The sequence below is a fragment of the Sinohyriopsis cumingii genome, chromosome 8 (genome assembly GCF_028554795.1).
Source record: "Sinohyriopsis cumingii isolate HCF-2022 chromosome 8, ASM2855479v2, whole genome shotgun sequence".
Taxonomy (NCBI): Eukaryota; Metazoa; Mollusca; class Bivalvia; order Unionida; family Unionidae; genus Sinohyriopsis; species Sinohyriopsis cumingii.
In genome coordinates, this window is record NC_142968.1 from 80,804,730 (window position 1) to 80,823,545 (window position 18,816).

Sequence of the window (18,816 nt, forward strand, 5' to 3'; positions counted from 1 at the left end):
CACCTTTGGGCCTGATGTAAAAAGTTTCGAAAGCGGATGTGTAATTTCATATGTTCTTAATTTGCACAAAAAACTACAATGTCAAACCATGTCGAATGCGCTGGAGATATCACACAACAGATTTGGCATATTTTTATGATAGCTACAAGCTGCATAAGCCGTTTGATAAATATCGATAAGCTGATGGCGAGTAATCGAATGACAAGACAGGACTCTTGACTGACAACTATACAGTGGATAGTTTTGATAGAGTTAATTACATTATAAGCATTTGAATATGACCCTTTGTGTAAGTTTCACTATTCAATTCAAGAATCATATTGGTTTGTACTTGGTACAATCACTATAGTTCCTTGAATTACTGGTTCTTGGGAAACATTGTTCCCGGAGAGATTTATGAACAGTACACATAAAGGAATGCAAATCAAATATGATCTTTATTATTTCGAGTCTAGTTTTGCCATAACCAATTGCTGTAGAAATCGAAGTATTTAGCATTAGGTCATCATTTAAATCGTCTAGAATAACAACGTTTTCATGTGCACACACAATGAGTGATTGTACTTAAACATTCTACTAAATGCATGTTTTAAGAATGAGATCAATACATATTGATAAGTAGAAAACAGCGGTTTTAAATACTCCATTTAATACATAATCCATTATTTCCAATATAACATCAAAACTACCAGGATGGAGAATGTTTTCAGAGATCTAGTTCACGACTCAACCTTCATACGTGTTCGTATCAAATCTAATTGGTGGTGTTATAGCCGAATATTATTAAGTCATCAATAGAAGCATCAGTCAAACCAGACAGAATTTAGTCATTAAAAGATTGAAACGGATAGAAATAGACAAATTTAAGTCATCATTCGACACATAAAGTTTAAGACATAAAATGTGTTGGTCATTAGACACCTTGGAATCAAGTAAGATACAATAAAATCATCAATAGTCACTTATGGATGAAGCCAGACAAAAGTAATGAATCAATAGGCTCAAACAATTGAAAGTAGACAACTATAAGTCATTAACAGAGATCATTCAAACCAGACAAAATAGGTTGCTGTTATGGTTTTAATACATGATATGGAGGCAAGTATAATTAGTGCAGGAAGAACTCAAGAAAACCCCATTTAGACAAGAAGACCCACTGGAAGCTACTGGCAATCTTTCTCACATACCCACATTGGTCAAACCCGAGACAGGAACCCAAACGGACAGAGGTGAAGTTGCAGTGATCGTTAAAGGCAAGCGGTTTAGACAATTCAGCCACCTGTGGCAACCAAAATAAAATCAGTAGACACATATTAACAGGACAGAGAAAACTAAGTTATCAACAGACGAAAATGGGTCAAGCCAGTCAAAGTCAGGTCATCACTGTATACATATGAATCAATTCAAACAAAATTAAGTAATCAACAGTCACTGCACTTCGGTTATCGAAGTAACAAGACATTATCCTAGTTTATTTTCAATATGATATAACTTATTACGTGAAGATGTAATATTTAATTGAGCTATACATAAGCAATTGTCAAAGTCAGCAGCGGAATCGAAATGTCGCACGTTCGGTGTTCTCCCAGGCCATCCTGGGCAGGCTGCTTCGTTTCAGTGTGTCATTGGGAAAGCCATTCAACTCCCATTTCCTTGACATGACAAAGTCAGTTTTGTAATTGAAGTACTCTAAAAAACCATAAAAACAAAACAAACAGAACAAGTATACTCTGATAAATGTTTTAAATTATTTTACACTCGTGCTATTATGGAGAAAAATACTATGATAATATATGTCAATATCATGGAACATGCTTGTATCTTGAAGATCGTGTGAGAGAATAACATTATTTATATATTAGTCAGGTACGTTTACTGCATGTTTAAACTTACGCACTCATTGCTTATGAAAGAACACTACGTAATCGGAGGCACCAAGTATACGGTTATTTGGAAAAAGTAAGGAAATTAGGACGAAGTGGGCAGAATTCACTAATGATATACTCAGGTGTAAAGAACAAAAGTCTAATGTGAGCAGATTATGTTGATATTTTTGATGTCCGAAGAGAAAGCCACAAAGTCTTCATCTATATCATCCTTTCGACTTGATATTCTAATTGTTGGATTTAATTCTTTTTGAAAAAATTAGTCATTCTCCTGTCAAAAAGTAATCTTTCACTTATCTTAAGCCTAAAAGTACAATCTGTGTAACATGAGTTGCTATTTTTAAAATATCCAGAGCTTCGATTGTAATCAATGCAATTCTTAGCCCGAAATACTAGTGTTCGCCAAAAACTAAACAAACAAACTAGACTATCTGGGTCTAGTTCGCTTTTAAGACAGTGTTTGAAACAATTATGAGCTAGAAAGGGAATCATAATAATCTTCATTCATGAAAGTCCCATCCAGACTCCTCCTCGACCGTTGTAAGTTGGCGTCAACTATCAGATCTCCGTTTAAGACATCATATGACTGATTTTTCTTATGTTCTTTTTCTATGGCAGATGAATCGTCACAAACGTTTTTAGCCAGTTCATAATTCACACCTTGCGACGCATCTTGACGTTTTAAGTCTGCTGAAGGAAAAAAGGAAATAAAAGAGATAAATAACCAATAAACAATGCAAATGTTGTAAAACGTCTCCAAAGTTTTGTACCATTTACCAAATATTTTGGTTAAATTCAAACTAAAGAGAAAATAAGTACAACATACTAATTGGTTTGTGAATATATTAAGTAGAAAAGAGCTGAAATTTTGCATGAGATCGCTTTTATTCATGATATTGACTCTATGCTAGAATGAAGAGCTGATGCGCAGGTCATCTGGGTTTAGTAGGATGCTTTGAGTCAAATTTGGTCTAAATAAGATAAATACGTTATATGTCTTTTTCGTTTTGTTTTTGTTCTAGCGTTGTCCACCATATTTATTAATGTAGATCTACGTTAGTTGTAGCATGCGGAAAGTACCTAAATGATGGTCTCTGTGCAACTTTGTAAAATTCTGCTTTTGATGCTAAACATGTTAATAATTTAATTGATGAAGCCATTTTGAATGTTAGTTTTGCATCACTTGTTGAAATTCAAAATGCTGTGATAAACTGATCTTGGTTTTCAAAATCTGTAGAGGAAAACATGTTAGACTGAGGATGAACATCATTTGTGCTAAAATGCTTTCAGTTTTTGTTAAAAAAATTCTTAGGACATTTAATGAAGAGTTGTTCGGAGAGTTTTGTTAACGTCACGGAATATTAAAACTTGCTTGCCAGTATATGCTTCCTGCCAAACTGGGTTTAGTTTGGTCCAGAGACATTTGAAGACTTGCCAATGACAAATGTGGGTGAACAGGCTGATAACGCGCACTTTATGCTAAACAGAATACAGGCAAAACTACGTACACCTGGTCCAGAGGGGTATGAAGAGTCGATAATAACAAAACTGGAGTGACAGTCACACGATACACTACATATATTTTACTTATGTACCTAGTTCTTACCAGTCATGAAATTAATAAATGATACATGTAAAATCACGTGTTATAGAACCGACACATCAGAAAAAATGTACTTGTTGTTTCGTTTGACTACGTAAAAAGAAAGTGGTCAGAATATTAAAGTACACATACTAATTTCTTCTAACTGTAAGGAACCTGGATGAGTAAATTCGCTGGTAAAGTCACGGCTTCCATATTCAGCACTGGAATCAATACAAAGAGTCTCCACAGTTCTCCTTTTGCTGGCCTTTGCGTATAAAGTTGATGGGTCGACTCTTGATGACGTCTTCTTGTGTACTTTCGTATGCCGCAAAATGGAATCTGCAATCATTACTTGTCCCTTGTTTTTCTTGGTTACAACGGGATCCGGTGCGGGTGCTCGAGATGTCATAGAAGTGAGCCGAACCACATGATCATATTCAAATGACGGTCCCGCAATGCTTTCGGTAGAATTGAAATATGGTTCATCCGATGTACGTCCTTTTTTCAGTTGAACAAATTTACGCACATGGCTGTACCCATGAGTACTTGGTAGGGTTTTAGATGACGATATATTTGAATGTATCTGTAATTTGCGTGTAGTTAACGTGGCCGATTTTGTAGAGTGTAACCCTCGAGTGCAATTATGTTTCTCGTTTAGTTTGACTTTGTCCTGGCTTCTATTGTTCATCAAATCATTTGGATCATCTGCATTGCCGATTTGTGTAGAAATCGTTCTACATTCTTCAGGATAGGACGCTTCCTCTAAATTCTGCCCTTCATTACGAGATCTCTCGGCAGTATTTGGTCTGTCATTTCTGTGTGTAGGATTATGAGTCGTGGTCTTTGGTACTGAAAATTATGAAAGAGAAGAACTTATGTGGGATCACATGTATACAATTATTAAACGAATACCTTGCTAATTTTATAAACTTAATTTGATAATTGGTAATTGTTGCGCAAACGTTCGATTGTGGTTGAAGATATTAACCAAATATAATGTATAAAGTAACGATTAACAACAAAACAATCAGCAATTGGTTATAGTTTATTTTTACAAATCTTTATTATTTTTCTCAATCAGCATTTGAAATGTGTAATATGTTTTAAGGATTTGTTATAGTGCAAATATGTTCATAAATGTCTTTTTTATTTAAAAACAGAACCAAAAAACCACTGTCTCATTGCTTAGCGCTGCAGATTCGCCTCCATCGGTGCAGGGCAACAGGCTCACACCAGACGTGGCCGGGGAAGCTGCCGAAGCGTATTCTGGTAAAATACTTTACTCCAGTTTTTCCTCATCAAGATATAAATTAGCATTCGTTGATGTGCTGTTCACAGCCAGTGAATGAATCGACCATAAAATGATTTCACTGTCATATGTTAGTTTTCAAAATAGCACGTATGTTTGGTTTCAAATGAACTTACCCCCCTGCCATCAAATGTATACGAATCTTCATTCACAATATACACTAAGGAATATTAACTTCTTCCTTTCCTCTTAAGGTACAAATACTTCAATTAACCCATGACCAATGTCTGATACTACCTTTTCTTTGTCGAATCGTCCACACCACAATGATAACCAGGAAAGCAGCTACAAATACAATCACTACTGAAGAGCCCAAATACCGCAATGTCATCTCTGAAAGTAGATATATGTGTTTGGTTTCTACAAGGACACTAACACAGATTGATGAATGATATATAGGATGACCTCTCTACTAATAGATATAGCTCGATCGATTGATATAAGATACAAAATAGGTACAATTTAAATAATTCATAATAGTACAAAATATTTACAGACGATGTTTTGGGTGATTTGGCGACACTTTATGATTTGTGAAGATAAAGAAAAACCAATATTTAAGCGGTACGTTTTAGTTTTTATAAAATATACAATAAACGGAATATAATTTACTTATTGTATGTGAATAGCTAGAAAGTATCAATTGCTTCCTTCATTTTGCATTGTCTTTGGGTACTTACCATTTTCTTCATTAGATCTCGGGGAATCAGGAATACATGAAGAGTTGAAATCCCGATTTGTAATTTGCGGACTTGATGTGTTGTCATCTGTTAAACAAAAGGCTGTTATTTTATTACTTTCTTGAGTGTCATGCATCTTTGTTAGAATGGTCTGTAAAGCAAAATTACGTAAAGTCTTCCTAACGCATTCACAAAATTATGTCAAAAGTTTCATCCACTCAAGAGAGGTCAAAAACGTTATAAAATAGACAAATATTCATAAATCTTCGCATCCTTAGTCAATGGCCATTAAATACACCAAATTTCACAGCAATCCATAACAGCTGCAAGACAAACGCTATGAAAAATTATGTAAGTTAGATCGTGTCGTGCACTGCACTGAAATACAAGACAAAAAAAATCTGCAATACAAAAAAAAAAAACAACATAAAAACAAAACAAAAACATTGTGGCAGCTATGTGTGTTTTTTATATGAGGATCTTTAGGCAATGACCATAATATTGACAATCAAACACGGTGCAACTTGTGGAAGTAGCGAGATTGTATTATTTCACAACAAATGTTCAATTACATTATAAAGAAGATTGCGGGAGAAACATGATTTGTCGATACGTGTATCATCAATGGATCAACGTAATATTTTACCAAATCTGGTTGCGGTTAGTAAAGGTTGTAACATTATCTACGTAAGATAGAAAAGGTGTCTAGCGGACATGAATATTACTATATACCCCCACCGCTGGAGATAAAGCGGTAACTGTTTTTTGGCAGGCATAATGTTGCCCAAGTAGAATAGGATAACATTTGCAATAAGACATCATATATCAGAGCAGAGAGAGGTAAAATTGTCGTCAATGACACGACCATTAAGTGACCTTTAATAATGCAAACAACATTTTAAATATAATCACTCACATTTCTGACAATACTGTCACATATCTGAGCCAATTTCGTCGGGATTTGCTGATTTTACTTATGATGAAACTTTCGCAATTGCCAAACACGTATGGAGGCATCATGTCCCCGTATTCTGGAAAATGTCCTAATATATAGCCAAAGGAATATAAAGCTAAAAGGAAACACTAAATTTAAAGATATTTCTGATTCACTTTTGCAATTGGTAAAATTTGGTTAATATTCATATACAGATCAGAAAAAGAACAAATAAATAAAACGCAAATAATCACCAAAATCAAGCAAACAATTTTTGCTGTGTAATCTTGTGTTTGAAGAGTGTTAATGATTAATCGCCCTAATTGTATATAAAGCAGATCACAAGTTTGAGGCATGACGTTATTAATGTCCCAGTATCCTTAACGAATACATTGGTTTTGAATCTTTACTAGCGTTCCCCATGGTTGTTATGGGATGGAATGCCGTCCCATTTAGTTGGAGCTTGGTTCTCTTGCAGCCATACAAACAGGAATAGGCTACAATTCATTTCCAGGGAGAGAACTTTAAAAATGTAATATTCATGTAGGCATGCTAAGACATTCACCTTGTAGCGTGTTTTTACCAACATTATTCCTTTCTAAGTTTCATTTTGCAAAATCAGTAATAATCAAAATTTTTAATGTAGAGTGCACGTAATTTCAATGAATTCGCATTGCATAAATATTTACCTCGAACGTCAACAAATATAGAATCCAAAAGGATCCCTTGGTCATTCCAGGCGGTATATTCGCCCTTCTCTAGAAACGTTATTTCTCGAATGTTGAGGCAGAAGTTCCATTTATTTAATGCACAATTTTCAATGCGATCCCGTGCTGCATGGGGTTTTCCATCATAGTTACAGTTCTTCTGTGCCACATCGTAGATTGTTAAAATACTGTTAACGATAGGCCCGTAAATTTTAATCGAAGATGTATATGCGTTATTATACAAGAACGAGAGGATCATCGTTTCATTCTCTTGTCTAATTAATCTACGTCCTGGAAAAGAGTGAAATAAACTGGAATCATAATAAGGGAAACATTACTAATCTTCAATCCTTGTATTCATAAAAAGTGTGAAGACTATTGAAATACCAGTTCGCCTATATGTCCTTATCATATATTTTGATTATAGAGTGACAGCGTTGTCTACAGGAGGAACTACAGAAATTGGGATCAAATAATTGTGCTTTCGTGTCCCGCATTAACCTCTACTGTTTTTGAGCTAATAATGTAGCTGACTTTAGTCGTCTAAGCTATATAGCGTTGCTAAACATTCGGTGGACAGGTAACGTTACTGGATTCAGTCGATTAATGTACGTCCTGGAAAAGAGGGAAAATATATACCATTACCTGTTGGGTATCTAGGGGTATAGTAGGCACTAGATAGAATTAGTACCTCTTTTGTCTGGCAGCTACATTATATGAGAAGATGGACGCACTGGTTCTCATCCATTTCTCAAATCTCTCACTTCTGCCTCCAGGAAGGAATCATTCCCGGCCTACCCCAGTACAAACGATGTTGAGGGGGTGATGTTAACACTGCATTACTGTGCGTATGAACTTCTACAGGGAAGTCACTTACTAGGGCGGAAGGTTTCTACATTTAACATCAAAGTGTTTGGGAGCAGGGCGCACCATGTGTATTAGTGGAATGCGGCTTTGGCCGACAAACTATGGTTCGAAATAGCAGGGAAGGCATATCTCTTCAGCCATTGTGGGCCACCTACCTAGGAAAGGGAAACTCTAATATAAAACGTTCTCGCTGTCACCGTTCTTGTTTGCTCGACTACGGCAGATGAGCCCAAGGTTTAAAGGGTGAGGCCAATTTGCGCAGACTGCACTCCCATGAAATGTTAATCGCATAGGCATGAAGGAACTGTCTACTGTTTACGTTCGACTCTATCAAGAACTGCAGCGATGGGAAAGAGGCGAAAACGGCAGGTGAAATATGTTACTGGAATCCTCAGTCCCAATCGTGCATGCAGGTGACTCAGGCCTTTGGTCGTCAGGTGTTGATCCGGAGACGACATCATCACCCGGCAGCAGCGTAAGTGACGAAGCAGCCTTTTCAATGACAGCACTGCATGAGGGGCCTAGAAAAGGTGACCTAACCAAAGCTCGTCTCTTCACCCCACCAGCCGGCGTTCCCCAGCCAAAGGGCATCTTGCAACGTAATCGAATCTTAACAGCAACAAACAACAAGGCATACCCCACCTGATTCACATCGTGGAAAAGACTAAAACTGGCTTGTGAGAACATCAGGACAATGCTAGACTCAACCGAGAGCAACGTAATAAAACGACGCTCTGCCTTAGTCGCACACGAACTGTCTGGCCTTGCTGTTGACATTGCTGCACTTAGCGAAGTTCGACTTTCAGAGGAGGTAAGCTTGATAGAACTCGGCGCTGCATACACACTGTACGAGTCAGAAGAACCGAAAACTAAAAAAAACGACTTGCTGTAGTCGGATTCATGGTCAAGGACTCAATCGTCACAAAGTTAACAAACTTTCCCACGGGTCACACAGACTGCATCATGTCCATGCGTCTCCCGTTAGGGAACCAACAACACGCCACACTCTTCAGTGTATATGCTCCAACACTCCAGGCAGATCCTTCTGAAAAGGATCAATTCTACGCTGACCTGCGCAGACTATGCAAGAGCGTCCTAGAGACCGACAAAATAATCATCCTCGGAGATTTGAATGCCAGAGTGGGCGGAGACTCAGAAGCCTGGAAAGCCGTCCTTGGGAAGCATGGGTGTCTGAAATGACAATGAGCGCCTGCTTCTTGAATGTTACGCAGAATTACAGCTCACCATCACAAATACCGTATTTCAGCAGAAAGACAACCTGAAAACTACCTGGATGCATCCTAGATCAAAACACTGGTATATAATCGATAACATCATATCAAGCCAGAAGGACTTAAAAGGTGTCCTTCATACTGGAGTAATGCCCAGTGCAGAGTGCCACACAGACCATCGTCTTGTCCGATGCAAGCTTGACTTCCACTTCAAGCCCACAACAAAGAAGTACCTCGAAAGGAAGCTCCAGATGGAAGACCTGTTGTCTGAAGAGGTCAAGGCAGATTTTCTGGAGAGGCTGCAGTGTAGACTTGAACAATTTAATTTCCGCAAGATCTACCTCTAGAAGAGACGTGGAATCCCATCGAGGCTGCCATTCTGCAAAACTCAGAAGAATTCCTTGGATTCACCACTAAGAAAAACAAAGACTGGTTTGATGAAAACAACCAATAAATCCAAGAACTGCTTGCCGAAAAGAAATCAGCGTACCAAGCCCATCTGGTACAACCATCCTGTCCACAGAGTAAACCCGCATTCGGCCCTATCTGCAGCTCACTCCAGTACAGTCTCCGAGACATACAAAAAGTATGATGGACAGAGCTTGCAGAAAGAACCCAGCTGTACGCTGACACTGGTGACTACAAGGGGTTCTATGATGCGCTGAAAGAAGTTTATGATCCTTCCTTCCAAATACGGAGCCCTCTACGGAGTTCAGCTGGCCATGATCTTCTCACTGACAGTAAATCTATCCTGAACCGCTGTTCAGAGCACTTCCACACCCTCGTCAGCACTTGCCGTATAGTCAAGGAGGGCGCTATTCATCTCATCCCACAACAGCCACATAAGATGGAACTTGATGAGGCACCCACACTGCAAGACACTGTAAAAGCCATATAACATCTCAAGACAGGAAAGGCTGCAAGAAAAGATGGTATCTCAATAGAGATATGGAAGAGAGGAGGTGTAGAATTGTACACCTAACCCCACGAGATCTTCATTTGCTGCTGGGAGCGAGGGTTAAGTTATGCAAGACTTCCGAGATGCAGTCATCATCACCTTGTACAAAAACAAAGGGTAAATGTCTGACTACTCAAACTACTGTGGGATAACTCTGCTCTCCATTGTAGGCAAATTCCTTGCTAGAGTTTTATAAAACAGACCTGTGTCCACCATTGCAGAAGGACATGCTCCAGAGAGTCAATGTGGCTTCAGAGTCCATAGGGGCACAACTGGCATTGTGTTCGTCCTGAGACAGATCCTGGAAAAATGCCCAGAACAAAACAAAGGACTGTACATGACATTGGTGGACCTGGCGAAGGCATTTGAGACGGTGAGCAGAACTGGACTGTGGAAAATCCTTGAAAAGCTTGGCTGTCCTCCTACTTTCCTTACCATGGTCATCCATCTTTATGAAGACCAGCTTGGTCAGGTCAGAAACAATACCGACGTGTCACAGACCTTCCCCATTACAAATGGCGTGAAACAGGGCTGCGTTCTGGCCCCATACTGTTCTCAACCTTCTTCAGTACAATGCTCCAAAAAGCAACATGAGATCTTGATGACGAAGATGGCATCTATATCCGATTTCGTACTGACGGCAACCTCTTCAACTTAAGGCGATTTCATTCCCACACCAAACACTTGGAAAAACTGATTAGAGAACATCTCTTTGCAGACGACGCCTCCCTTGCTGACGAGACAAAGCTGAACCTAGTCCACCAGTTCACCTACATGGGCTGTGTGATATCCTCTGATGCCAAGATTAACAAAGAAATAGACAACAGACTGGCCAAGGCAAACAGCGCCTCCGGCTGACTGTATAAACGAGTCTGGCACAACGCCATTCTCAAGATAGATACAAAGATCAGTATCTACAGAGCTGTCATACTGACCACCATCCTATATGGCGCCGAATCAAGGGTCACCTACAGCCACCACCTCCGACTCCTTGTTCGCTTCCATCAGCGCTGCCTCCGCACCATCCTCAACATCCACTGGGTTGACTTCGTCACCAACACTGAAGTCCTCAAACAAGCAGGGATCAACAGCGTTGAGGTCACGCTCATGAAGATAAAGCTTCTTCGCTATGCATTGCATGTTTCCAGATTGCACTATATGATGAGCTGTCAACTATCCACCGTGATAGAGGGACACCTCGAAAGAGATATAAAGACTCCTTAAAAAAGACCCTCACCACCTGTGGCTTCGATCACCACCAATGAGCATCACAACCTGCTGACCGTGGAAGCTGGCGACGTACAGTTCACCAGGCCGCTGCCACTTCTGAACGGGCCATCTTGGAGGAAAAACGATGGCGAAGAATAAACCGGGAACGATCGGCAGCACCCACCACAATCCATATATTTCCCTGCACCCTCTGTGGACGGGCGTTCCGGTCACGCATTGGGCTCGTCATCCACCAGCGCGTGTGCAATAGACATGGAGATACCCCTTCCTAATCTTCGCAAGCGACGTCAAGCCATCTTTATACTTATATATATCTAGCCTTTCTAAATCATGTCCCAGGCGTACATGCATACCATCGTCCTCGGAGAAGTTAAGCGTATCGGAACTAGTAGTTCCAGTTTTAAACTTGCATCGACAGGGCAGTTATCCCTCTTGGATTAAGTTGATGCAGCTGTATATGGATATCAGTATCAACTGGGTGTTTAGCCATGCTAGCTATCATTATATATTGGGCAGCTAACCATACTGTATCATTTCGTCCCAGTTGTATACCATCTTCCTCTGGGATGTTGATCTTTATGGTTCCAGCCGTTCCTGTTGTAAATGGAACGGAACTTCCGCTGGGCGTTTAAACTTGCTGGAGCCAGTCACTCCAGCTTTAAATTTATATTATCATATGCTGACCACTTACATCTGCTATATTTAGCTAACCTAGCTGTAAATGGACTCAGATCACAATGATAAATTCCAGTTCAGGACCAAGAATTAATAACCAGTCTATTTTGTGAGCATGTTTTGTCTCTATCAATATAGGTGGTAATACAAGTGATATATTTAGGCATTCTTGCTATTAATTTAGAATGAATAAATGGTTTATTGTTTTGAATATGAGCATTATGGTACGGTTGTCTGTTTGTATTTCGACGACATTCCACAGTAAGTAATGAGGCATCGATGTTAATCAGGAAGCAAAGTCAGTGACCGATTGCATGGTACGGTTCGAAAACTCCAAACGCTCATAAAAGGGTTAATGTTTAAAGCTACTTGAGATTAACCTATGATTTTTAAGATTTGGAAACAATGAAAAATTCATCACTAGGAAATAAATCTAGAGACCATAGATGAAAAATAACTGTGATCCGAGTCAAAATCGTTAGTAAAGCACTCACTATTGTCTTCACTGCCTTTAGCATGGCATAAGATGCTGTCTTATGGTTTCAAACCTTCACCACCAACCCTCTGTTGTACATAAAATCGATGTTAGGTTTCGCTTATTGTAGACGTATGCTATTCGACCAGTATACGACGTGTTTTACGACATTAGTAGAGGAACATAATTTATTTGGGACCATAATACTAATGAGATAACATATTATATTCAGAAGGAAGTGACTTAATTGAATTGGTAACGTTCTTAACGAAGATATTTAGATAAACATATACTTTTATTGTATACAGTAAAATAATCTATAATGAACATGGTTTTCAAACTGCCAAGCTTTAGCACAAAAAATTGTCAAATTTGTTTTTAAAACTTCTTTTCAAAATGAAATCTGGGATATTATCAACGCCATCTACTGAACATGTATTCATGGTGTCATGTTTTTAACACAAAAGCACTCATCAGTGCCCATTCGGATTTAGAAAATTCATAAAACCTGAGCTATTTGCATGTCTTGCTTACGACACCTTACATGTCATTTTTAATCACACTCCCCCTCCACGAAGAATTACATTGGGTGGTAAAGCAAAGATCCCTACATATATGATGTGTCCTGATCGATGTAACTATGATATTTTTATTTTGCACCGTTTACTCTGCGCAGAGCTCATAAGGTTTGAATTGCATTTACATGGACACACTATGTTCCAAAAGGAGGCAAATATCCAGAGACCCGTTTAGGAGCAGGAGTGGTTATGGACATACCGACATGCGAAGGTTACCACAATAATCTACGGTAGGACAAGGAAATAATGACTAATCTGGACCAATATAGCTTGTTTTAGATCAGAATACATTTTTCTTCTTTTTGATTTTACAGTTTTACGTTTTGAAAACGTACTAAAGTTCAAGGATGCATGAATTTTTCTTTCTTTTTCAAAAACTTATATCAGTTAAAACTTTTCTGGAATGTATTTTAAAACCTTGATATGAGAAATAAAAACAAAATTTAAAAATGTCTCATGTAGGGCGAACTGCAGTTGAATCAGTTTCTAAAATTCGGTCAAGAGGTTGTTATAGCCATAGCGACAAAGCTAGATTGGTGACCCACCCAACTTTGCCATTCTTGAGGAGTCAATTGTTTCTTACACGAATGATACACAAGATTGATGAGTCATTGTGATTAGTTATGATTAGTTGTAAAGTAATATTTATGAAGGCAGATTGCCAATTAATAGATGCTTGACTGTATTTATTTGTCCGTCTGTTATGGAATTGTACATGCAACATGTATGCTGGCATATATGAATCTTGAAAATCTTACTTCTCTAATTATTAACAGAAGGTGAAAAGAATACATACGTGTAACAAGAATACTTGTTTTTCCTTTCTCTTGGGAATTTTCGCAGACTGTAAAATTTCCACTATCAATAAAAGTGACATTTAGTAGCAGAAAACTGAAAGTATTTAGACTCGAGTTTATCATTTGTATTCGACCAGTATAGTTTCTGGAAATAGATGTAGTCCGTGGATCGTACGTCATCACATTAGTGTAATGTAGATTGCTGGTGTAACCAGAGAAGTTGATTTCCAACGTCTTGTTTCCATCTGTTGAGGTTTTATTGATGCACACCGTTACATTATCTTCTTGAGTATATATCTCCGGTGTAAAAGCTACATATATAAATAATAGTGATTGAATATGTTTAAAATATATTATCATTCGATTCATTGCTGGATATCTAAATTTTTGATGCCAATTGATATATATATGTGTAGATATACATATTCGAAATGTTATCTAAATACATGCATTAATATTGTCTTCATTGAAATGAATATCGTTTTCTATCTGATTATGTACTCGCAGGCTATGTCCACAGAGCCTGTAGGTGATTTCAAATACAATGTATCCCATACTATAAAACTTCTTCCGTGGGTCACAGTTAGCGATAGTGAACGATTATAATCACGTGTACGAATAACCACAGTCGAGTGGGAATCGTACTTCATACATTTGTTATAGAAAATTATTAAACATTTCTTTTTTGAAATTGATGAGCCTTAATCTGATATGCTAACTATCTGTTTTCAATTTACTAAAAAGTAAATTGAAATCAGCTACAGTTCGCCTATCACGTTAAATTTAAAATCTGGTGTTCAAAATTACATATGCGTCTATGTACACGTTCTTAAAGATTTTCCAGAAACATCTGTGAATAAAGATCATGATTACACCATTCTCACAATTCGTAAGCATATCTATGAAGCCGCTAAGAAGATTGTCACAGATATAGTCCATGCAGCGAAATCAGCCCACTACACTGCTACGATCATATAACGTTTTTAAGGGCATGCGTGCTTATCCTGTCTGGAATAATATATAGTTGTTTAATTTCAACCAGACATTCATCACTTGAAGAACCAATATTTCATAAATCTTTTGACATATTTTAAAATCATGCATTACTGCTATTCACCCGTGTACGTTAATAACATGAATTCATTTTGGGACAGTTCATGACAACGTTGAAATTAATATTTAAAAGGAATCAAATATCATAAGTGAATTTGTAGTTCCAGCAACATAAGAACAGTTCAGCAATTACTCAAAATTCCTTGTTAAATAATCTTTTTTCTTCAAACACACACGCTCGCGCATCTGCCAAAACAACACAATTGTGCTTTTTCTGAGTGAATAGATCAATTCGAATTGAAAACATATTTTCTTGTGGGTTTCAGAGTTCTAATAAATATTAGAATACGTCCCCAATCGTTTTTTTAAATCAGTAGAGTACATTCTGAAAACTAATTCCTACACTATTTAATGTGATCATTTTGTATCATCTTACAAGTGAGACATATTACTTTCAAATACAGGGGCCCCGAGTGGCCGAGTGGTCTAAAGCGCTCACCGTTACGGATCACTGCCATCTCACCTCTGTCTGCGTCGGTTCGAGTCTCGGATTAAGGTGATGTGGTTATGTGAGAAAGCTTGCCAGTAGCTTCTCGTGGGTCGGTGGTTCTTTCCGGGGGTTTTCCGGGTTCTTCCTCCACCATTAATACTGGCCGCCATGAATAGCTTATCTTGTGCTGAAAAATGGCGTTAAGCCCTACAACAACAACAACAGCAAATTTCAAATACATAAATGACATTATCTTGTACATTTAAGTAATACATTTTATCGACGAAATATATAATTTTCTGGCTTGAAATGGTAGATAACATAAGAACACCGTTGTACTTGTATAGTCGATTACAACTCATTATTTAGATAAATAACCAATTTGACTCTACATGATTCTGCACATTATTTACAGTAAATAACCTATTCATCTGTACATCATGATGCATCTTTCAGGTATGATTCATTTCATACGGTCAACACTTAACTCAGCAGCTATTGTGTCTCCTTGATCTGAAATTATTCTGAATTTAAATGTTTCTTTGTTAAACATTACTACCTTGACTTACCATTGGTATAATCAATTCCAAACAACACGAGAAAAAGGCATATCTTGATTACGGTCTCCATTATTTTGAAACGAGATCTGGCTCCACACAATTTGCAAACGGTAAAAATGTATTGATGAATCTCACAGAGCAGTCAGTTCTATTATATTGCAGTCATTATTATCGCTGGTAAGGAAAAGATGTTAAACAATTCTGTCTCTGAGTCATAGTCTCATGAACTAAAATCATAACAATAACAGATACAAATCTGAGGAAGGAGTGTTGATCAAAATATTTCGGGAGGAAAGGAAAGAAAGCAGATTGATTTTCGGTTGAACGCAGCAAAACACAACTGTAGTAAAGGTTGTGACAGAAGTTTTAGATTTTGAAATATACCAGTCAAGTTAAATAGAGGATAAGATTTAGTTAGATAACTTGACCTCCTTGCTACTATATCGAATATTGCGCCAGATAAAACGAAACAGCAAACAAGACTAGCTCCTATATGATTTATCAAATACTAATAGCATCATAATTAGTATTTCAGTCAGACTACAAATATTTGTAATAGGTTCGAACGTTTAAATGAAAATTAAAAGCTTTCTTCCACATTGGACTGATCCGTATATCGATGTTAGAAACGGTATTCAAAGATCTCTGTGTGTGTTTGTGTGTGTGTGTGTGTGTGTGTGTGTGTGTGTGAGAGAGAGAGAGAGAAAGAGAGAGAGAGAGAGAAACAGAGAGAGAGAGAGAGAGAGAGAGAGAGAGAGGGAGAGAGAGAGAGAGAGAGGACCACTCCAATGAACACTGCTCGTAAATTTTCTCTGAGTTCTATACATAGAGAAAGAAGAGCAAGAGATATTTTTATACCTTCTCAATACACTTAAAAATTATATAACTGGGTGGTAACAATAACAAGGAACGTGAAAAGAGTACAAACCTTCAAATACTAAGTACATTAATTTTTGGGGGGTTGAAAGGGGTTCGGGATGCGCAAGAAGGTAGCCGAGGTGTTTGTTGGATAAAATCCACGAAAGAGGCCTGCCCGCGGGGGAGGGGGGTGCTGCAACGCCATCACATTTTGCTTTATTTAAAGCATTTCCAAGGCATAGTTTTTACAATCTAATAGTGATGAGGCTGCATGGGACGAACAAATAACATCAGGAAATGGAAATGAAACCAAATCCTGACTAAACGTAAAATATTGTTGTAGAAGATAGTTATTGCACAATGTCACTGAAAACAATGCATTTACGATGTCACGTGTACCAGTCTCCTAAAAATATACTATTAAAAAACAACATGAAAACAATTTTCTTTAGGCAATGGATCCCAAACAAAGGAAGTAAATGAAATAGCAAAATTAGTATGAAATGCACGCTATTGACAAGAAGAGAACACAGAATTCCACCTTGCTCTGCTGCATTAAATTGTCATGTTTGAGGATACCACACTCCATACAAAAGAACGAAATTTGTTTTTGTTGATTTTTCGTTCTTTTGCCTCACTTCACTTATCTATTTGCATCTTATTTACTTGCTAAAGTTATTTGAAATGTATAGCTGGAAGAAAATAAATTATTATACTCACCTATTTAAGGTTTTCTTACACTATATATCATTTTTTTATCAGGGTGCAAAAGATCAGTGGCGAAATTTGCCCTAATTGATAAAATGGCATAACCAATTGTTCCTAGGCTCGATATTGTTAGTTTTGAGCAAAGGAAGAGAAAAGGAAATAAAATATGGAAGATTTATATAGAAGGTATGAAAGATTTAATCTACCTCAGATCATTATCACAATGTTGAAATGCAGAAAAGCGTTGAAATTGTTTTAATAATTTTACTGTCTCGCTTCATTAAATACCTTTGTCTACCGAACCTATTACTAAAACGCATGCATATTTATGTGTAAATGTAAGTTTTGCCTGGTTGTGGCGATATGATTGGATACACACGCACACGCTTGCAAAAAGACACACACACAGACACTCCCGGTAAGGTAAGTATCATACTTTCATCAAGATATTACAAAAAATGTTAATTCTATATACAAACATACAAAAATTACAAAAAAGAAATGTCAGCGTGTGTAGTCTCTGAGTCAAACATATCAGTTGTAGAGCATGTCAATGACTAATCGATAGTCATATTTTAGATAAGGTCAAATGTTTATAAAGCCAAGCGGTAAATGAACATTTGTCCACCATTTTTAAAAATATGTTGGAATAGTATAACATTATTCTCCGGTTTCCTGTCTAACTCAAACGCGCTGTTACGTCATACGTTTCGTAGTAAGAGTATGTTTATTTTTAACATGTTATTTGTGTTTTGGCGGTAAATTCACTAGGTTGGCGATTGTCGGCCCTCTATCTGAAACGAATCTAGGTTTATCATATGTAGGGGTTTCTGCCCTATTTCAATAAATGTAATGATTAAAGAACACGATCTTTTTTGTAGTAAGACGATAAACGAGAACTAAAGCCACCCACGCCAATAATATTGTTGCGGCAGTGGGATCGAAAGCGACGCAGAACGAAAACTGGAAAAGGTTACTCAGGACAGATAATTTCTTATCACTTTGTCCTTAAATGACTCTTCAGTTTTGACAGTGATGAAATAAAGGTTCTTGCATTGGTACGAAGAAAATGAATGTACTTTTAAGTCTAATTGAAGAAAGGAAAATCAAGTCGGTATTATTGTCAAACATAGATATTCCTGTCACTTTGACTTACCGCCATGAATTCCCAGTCTCGTTTGTAATTCGTGTAAGAACGAGTTGTCTAATGGGACGCAACTATTCAAACTTTTTA

The 18,816-nt window shown here is 37.6% G+C and overlaps 1 protein-coding gene across 2 annotated transcripts; it reads right to left on the reverse strand.

Moving 5' to 3' along the window:
• Positions 1 to 418: 418 nt before the first annotated feature.
• On the reverse strand, positions 419 to 16,172 carry LOC149793965 (uncharacterized). 2 transcript variants are annotated; one of them, XM_089967899.1, is made up of 7 exons: positions 16,026 to 16,172; positions 13,913 to 14,224; positions 7,084 to 7,392; positions 5,461 to 5,547; positions 5,018 to 5,113; positions 3,622 to 4,320; positions 419 to 2,573 (listed from the first exon to the last, which is right to left on the reverse strand). In XM_089967899.1, exons 1-7 carry the CDS (start codon positions 16,084 to 16,086, stop codon positions 2,356 to 2,358), a joined length of 1,782 nt encoding a protein of 593 aa, XP_089824025.1. In that variant the 5' UTR covers positions 16,087 to 16,172; the 3' UTR covers positions 419 to 2,355. The 2 variants fall into 2 exon arrangements, with proteins under 2 accessions (XP_089824025.1, XP_089824024.1); XM_089967898.1 differs by having other exon boundaries at positions 419 to 2,576.
• Positions 16,173 to 18,816: the final 2,644 nt, after the last annotated feature.